At 35.9% G+C, this 6,818-nt stretch overlaps 1 protein-coding gene across 1 annotated transcript; it reads left to right on the forward strand.

Annotated features, from left to right (window-relative positions):
• The first annotated feature begins 2,177 nt into the window (after window positions 1-2,177).
• Window positions 2,178-3,884, forward strand: POU3F1 (POU class 3 homeobox 1). The gene has a single exon (XM_075195394.1). The coding sequence runs from the start codon at window positions 2,233-2,235 to the stop codon at window positions 3,358-3,360; it is 1,128 nt and encodes a 375-aa protein (XP_075051495.1). The 5' UTR covers window positions 2,178-2,232; the 3' UTR covers window positions 3,361-3,884.
• Window positions 3,885-6,818: the final 2,934 nt, after the last annotated feature.

Below are 6,818 nucleotides of genomic sequence, written 5' to 3' on the forward strand. Positions count from 1 at the left end.
CATTTAGAAAAAGGGAAAACCAGATAACTATATTATAATCATAGAACAAAAAAATGAACAGAAGTTTTACAGTAAAACTTCAGCTTTAAAGGAAAATGTAAACCCTGGCAAAATAGCACACTTATTGTAACTATAAGGTTAATAAAAGTAATAATAATAATAATAATAATAATAATAATAATAATAATAATAATAATAATTAATAATAATAAAGACTATTGTAAATAAAGAAACCAGAAATGTGCTGTAAGTGTAGCACTGGATATCTTGCATACTTAAAGAACTTACCATGACCAAGTACGTCTGCTCAGCACGAGGGTCTGGAATAGAAATCTAAGGTTAAGGTCTACAATCTGTACGTGTTCCGAGGTGTGTGCAGTGCTGTCAGTTGGTGAGGTGGGTTCTGGTGAGAGGTGTAAGGGTCCAGTGTCTACAGGCAGTATTGGGATTAGTGGCTGAATGCGCTCAGAATGTACATAAGGGATCTGATTGTGTGTGTGTGTGTGTGCGCTCAGCTCTCTTTCTGCTCTGTGCGTGGCAGCTGCTCTGCAATTCATACAACTGGTAATTTGCAGTTAGGGCAAAACGTGAACAGAAAAACAATCAGAAATCAGTGCAGAGAGGGAGAGAGAGAAACGAGAGAAATGGGCATCAGTATCTAATTGACTTTGAAAGGCACCAAAATGCAGTTTTATTTCTTAAATAACACCCAGCCTAGTAAGTCGTTTGTTTTCCATGCCCTGATAGATGCAGCAAGATTAAAATTTAATTCAAAATAATTAGTTGCGGTTATTGGAGTTGCCTCTGTAATTATATTATTTTGATTTAAAGACTTTTTGGAGACTGTGGAAGGAGGGGAAGAAAAGGCTCCCAGCGTTGGAAATAATGGTTATTCTTCTAGTATTTCAAATACTGTCACCAGCAGCCTCTTTTTTTCATTAGATCATCATGGTAAGCCTCATTAGAAAACATAATATTTCATTTGTGTTTCTGTCTGAAGTTTCCAACAGTGCGAGCCCGGATAAACTCTCCCTTCACATTATTCACCTGCTGCAAGATAAACACGATGCCGCCTGTAATGTAAATATATTCACACATCTAGATCTATATAGCAACAATTATACATTGCACTGCCCCTGTATAAGCTAACACTTCCCGATCAATTACTGATAATGCCTCCGTATCAATATTTATTTCATTTCAAACGGTCTCGTTATACGCCTGCATTTGGGTTTATTACGAACTTGTGCCATTTTGCTGGGATTAAGGTATTTATAGTGGGAGGACGATGTTTTCAGTACACCACAATCTTGAAAAATTCCCAAATGAACGAAACTTGGAGCAGGGGTGCCTAACAACACGGGATGTCAAACAGAGCTCGGAGACTTCACACTGGATGTGAGCGCTGGCTTCATGTGCAAAACATTATTTTAACTCCATTTAAACTAATGATCTGCTTGTGCAAAGTGCTTTCAAATCATTTTTGTTTCTGTAAAGTGAAAGCATCGTGGGAAATGCGCTCACTAAATGCTAGAACGTGTTTGGCAGTTGTGCACCTGATGTCAGGAAACTTCTAAAGTTTTAAAACGAATCCGGCTACATCATGATTTTACCCGTTTGTCCACAGACCTGGAATAGCATTACATCCTCCTATGGGCTTGATCCCCCGATAGTGATGCAAAGTTGAATCAAACGTGGCTGCTGATCAAATAAACCTTTTCCCTTAATCTTGTAAAAACCCAAATGAGATCATGCGCAATTATAGTGCCGGAACATCCCCCTTTTTATTGAACACTCTCAATTAGCCTTGATCAAGTATCATAATAACAGGAATTAATAATGCATAATTCCAGCCAAACCTGCCCATCTCCTTCCTATGCATGAAGTCCAATGTAAAATGGCAAGCGGTATTTACAATAATATATTTCTATGTAAACTGCAAAAATACACTCCTTACTCCCCCACGTGGTTGTTTGCAAAACAGCATGAATGAAAACAGTCAACCAATTGGAGAGTGCAGCACAGAGTCAATATGTCGAGTCCAGCCAATTGAAGGGCCGTTCGGAGCCAATTGAAAGTGAGGGGGTGAGTCTGAAGTGTCAATCAGAAGAGAATAAGCCAATTGTGAAGCCGATGGGCCGTGCCGATGGCACAGGCACTCTCCACAGGACTAGCGCTTCGTTCTAAAGCACAGAAAGCAGGGAAGTTGCAGCCAGTTAAGGAGTAGGAGCCATGGCTGCAACTGCTCAGTATCTGCCCAGGAATAACACATTGCCTTCCAATCCTCTAATGCATCCGGACTCCGACAGGATGCACCAGGGTACCACGTACAGAGAGGTGCAGAAGATGATGCATCAAGAATACCTCCAAGGCTTAGCCACTAACGCCGGACACCCAATGAGCCTCACCCATCACCAGTGGTTACCCAATCCTGCCAGCGACTGGGGCAGCGGGTCTCACCTGAGTGGACAAGCGGATCACGGCAAAGGTGGTGTACAAAGCAGCAGAGAGGACCTCAGCAGCAGTTTTCACCACCACAGGTCACACCTAGTCCACCAACAGACGCCCAGCAGCCATGCATGGGCACAAAGTGGGGGGCACCACCTGTCTCCTATGTCCCCTAGCTCCAACAGCCACCAGCCTCTGATTTATTCTCAGTCATCCTACACGAATCTGAACGGCATGTTGGGGCCCCAGGCTTCCTCTTTGCACCACAGCATGAGAGACCCCTTGCACGAAGACCCAGGAGTTCTTGACACTCACGTAGAGTCACCTCCCCAGCACCTTAACCATCATCAGGACCACTCGGATGAAGACGCCCCCAGCTCTGACGACCTGGAACAGTTTGCCAAACAGTTCAAACAGAGGAGAATCAAGCTGGGCTTTACCCAAGCAGATGTTGGCTTGGCCCTGGGCACCTTGTATGGCAACGTTTTCTCCCAAACCACAATCTGCAGGTTTGAAGCTTTGCAGCTGAGTTTCAAGAACATGTGCAAACTGAAGCCCTTGTTGAATAAGTGGCTTGAGGAGACAGATTCTACTACAGGAAGCCCGACCAACCTAGACAAGATCGCAGCCCAGGGCAGGAAAAGGAAGAAGAGGACCTCCATAGAAGTTGGGGTGAAAGGAGCATTAGAGAACCATTTTCTAAAGTGTCCTAAACCTTCAGCCCATGAGATCACCAGCCTGGCAGACAGTCTCCAGTTGGAGAAGGAGGTGGTGAGAGTTTGGTTTTGCAACAGAAGGCAGAAAGAGAAAAGGATGACCCCAGCAGGGGTCCCTCACCCCCCCATGGAGGATGTGTATTCACAAGCAGAGACCCCTCCACTCCATCACACACTGCAGACATCGGTACAATGACTAAGAAATATATAAAGGGAGGATGTGAGGGGGGTGGGGATGAAGTAAGTACTTTTGGATTTTACAAAAGAAAATAGTTACAGGACTCCCAGAAAGAGACTGGAGGACCTTTTACCAGAAGATTACATTAAGATACATCCCACAATAAAATCCCTTTCCCAAATCTTTTGGTACACCTCAGCTCACCTATTATTCTTGTTTCTTCTTGAAGGTAAAAGGAGAAGGGGGTGGGGGTGGGGGAGTAATTTATTGATCAGAATATTGTGGGATAGATTCAGATTATAAGAACTGTGAATATTTTTTATTATTAATGTAAATCTCATTCTCACAAAGTTGTTGGCAGCTTTGAATGGAAAGGTGTTATTTATTAATTAGACTATTTAGCTCATGAAGTGCAGTAGAATGGAGAAATCTCTTGCGTGGAATTGGATGCTATAAGCCCCTGTTGTTTAAAACAAAATAAAAGTTACCTTTATTTATTGGGTTCCACATACCTTTTTTATTAAAGAAAATAAATATCCAAAGTTTTATTTATCCTTCTTTTAAACTGTTCATTTTGTTATCATGTCTATGTTTAAACATGTGATTGTAATTTTTGGCAAGTACCCTATTTATACCAAAATATACATGCAAGAACAAGGAAAGGAGCAATAGTTCTATACATTAATTAATGAGGTACTTGAATTATTTAGGCTCCTTATTAATTAACATAGTTTTACTACAGCTTCTAAGGTCAAAATGCCAGTTCACTGCTTAAGGTTGGCATCTCATATTACAACATAAATTATATTAATTTACTGTATCCATATACTTTAGTATATTAAAAGCAGTACAAAACATAGACAGCTACATATCTCCATAAAGCTATAGAGTGTATGGTGTATACTGTAAAAAGGGGAATTCTAAAGAAAAGGATCAAAGGAATCTTGCATATTCCATTATAAAGCAAATAAACAGAAAAAGGAAAAAAAAAATGTTTTGTTTTTTTTACTTAATATTGTAAATATGTGTTATATGTATACATATGTATGTTTTTGAAATTTGTGTATTTTTTTGTTCTGTTTTCATTCTACACAATTTTGTACAATTACTAATTTTCAGAGGATATTTTAATATTATTTCCATATAAACCTGCCCCTTTCTATTTATTTTCACATTTTTGGCTGTGTAAATTACTTTGCAATATTTTTTTTTTTGGTTTGGTGAATTCTGTTTGTAACTTTTACAAATGTAGATTTGCAATTTACTTTTTATATTTATGTTAAAGTAATATTGTATTACTTGCATAAAAAAGAAATGCCTTTAGCAATGCCTTGTGTCTTTTTTATATATAAATATGTAAACAGATATTGAAGTCAGTCAGTTGACTTTGAATTAAATTAAGCAATTAAGGATTAAACAGGAATGTTTTCATTATTTTTAAAATAAATGTATATGTATTTGTGCAAATCCATTTTGCTGCCGACTTGAATGACAGTACAACATTTTCATTACAGTTAAGGCAAGATGCCACTGTTTTGTAAACCTGTCTATTGTAGTTATTTTTATACAATTTCTCCTACTTGTAAGCGCATTTAGATAGGGTGTACGGGATATATATATATATATTATATATATATATATATATATACATATATATCTAACAGTGACAATGTATTTATACTTTAATAATTGTGCATAAATATTAACGTGCAATTAATATTGACAACAATATATCTATCATAACACAATACATCTATGAGTCTCATCATTTTGCATTACGAAGCCTTTAGATAAAAAAAGCAAAACTTTTTTAAGTGCATTATTTACACTAAAACATGAAATATGAAGTGGCTGTCTTAATAATATCTGTTTTTAGCAGGTGGGTCTTGGTATTTAGAACCATGTATAATAGTCTTATATAATTCTTCTGATTTGAATCTGTGTTTTTAAGTTCTGCAACTTTATTTGCTGACTCAACTAAAGTGTTTTAACTATATAACATTTTTTTGACAGTGGGCGTATGTCTCAAGCTTCTATACTGTTTCAGTTTTGGTTAAACTTTTTCTTTTTTTGTATGTACGTCTACCTGTCTAGTTTTGTCAAAATTTATATTGAGTACAGTATTATCTTCCGGGAAGTGCGAGTTATACAATATTGAAAACACTGGCATTTTTCCTGATACTGTAACATGGGAATATGATAATAAACTTGATGCTTCTAAGGTCACACTATTCACACATTTATCTACTTTTCTATTGTTTAGTATATATATATATATATATATATATATATATATATTCTCTATCAAATTGAGATAATTTATTTTGACACATTTTGAAATTCAAAGTCGATGTAAATAATACCATAGATGAAATCTACTATTCAATCAAGCATGCAATATATTCCTAATAAGATACATTTTCAGCATTTCTAAAGAAATTTAGAAGCCATTTTTTTGTTGATGTCTCAATGTTATTTTTGTTTTTTCTTTGTATCAGTACTCTTTTTTTTATATAAGTATGTTTGATTTTCATCAAGGTCAGATGAGTAGGTGAATATATATATATATATATATATATATATATATATATATATTTATATATATATATATATATATATATATATATATATATATATATATATATTTATTTATATATTTAAATATATTTAAGAAACTCTATTTTATTAACTTTGCTAAATTGTTTACTCATCGCATTAGTTTATCTGACCTTCTGAGAATCATGCATTGAAATAAGTATAACATTATGTAACACAATGTTGTGCTATATTATTTGTAATTCTAAGTTCAAAGGGACATTCATGAGTCCACTTTCTGTACAGAAATCTGTGTTTTTTCTGCTTGGGCTACTGAGCTTAGATTTATAACCTCTAGTTTGATTATTACGGCCACCAACTGTTTATACAATATGTATATGTATATAGAGAGCATTCACAATATTCACAATAGGATTATGTCTGTACAGGTGATTGCAGGTTAAGGGAGTTACTACAAAAACAAAGCATACTAGCTCTCATGAGTATTGAATGAGTCAGACAGCATTGTGCAGTGCAGGATTATTATTTTTTACAATTCTCCCTGCTGCAGCCCAATAAATTCATTAGGAGAGACCTTACTATATGTAAGAGTAATGCATCTCAATCTTACACCAAAACCCACAAGTGTCTGTTTTAATGTGTTCATTGTATGTTTTATACAGATACACAAATAAATAACTGTAAGTATGTATGTACAGTCAAAAACATTTACCTGTACCTATTACACTAGTATGTGTCCACGTGAAACTCTGAGAAACTTTAGCAATGTAAAACTTGTGAATTAGACTAACACATCAAGCGTCACTATCAAAACTATGCACACTTGGTATTACGTTTTTTTGTATTTATTAATTTATTTAACATTACTGTTACTGGTATATTTTGAAGTAAAAACATGACCTAGTAATGGAAACTAGATA

This window comes from Mixophyes fleayi, chromosome 2, assembly GCF_038048845.1.
Source record: "Mixophyes fleayi isolate aMixFle1 chromosome 2, aMixFle1.hap1, whole genome shotgun sequence".
Taxonomy (NCBI): Eukaryota; Metazoa; Chordata; class Amphibia; order Anura; family Limnodynastidae; genus Mixophyes; species Mixophyes fleayi.

Bases quoted from the DNA above. Each gene is read 5' to 3' on its own strand.
- POU3F1 (XM_075195394.1), top strand. From the start codon at position 2,233: ATGGCTGCAACTGCTCAGTATCTGCCCAGGAATAACACATTGCCTTCC.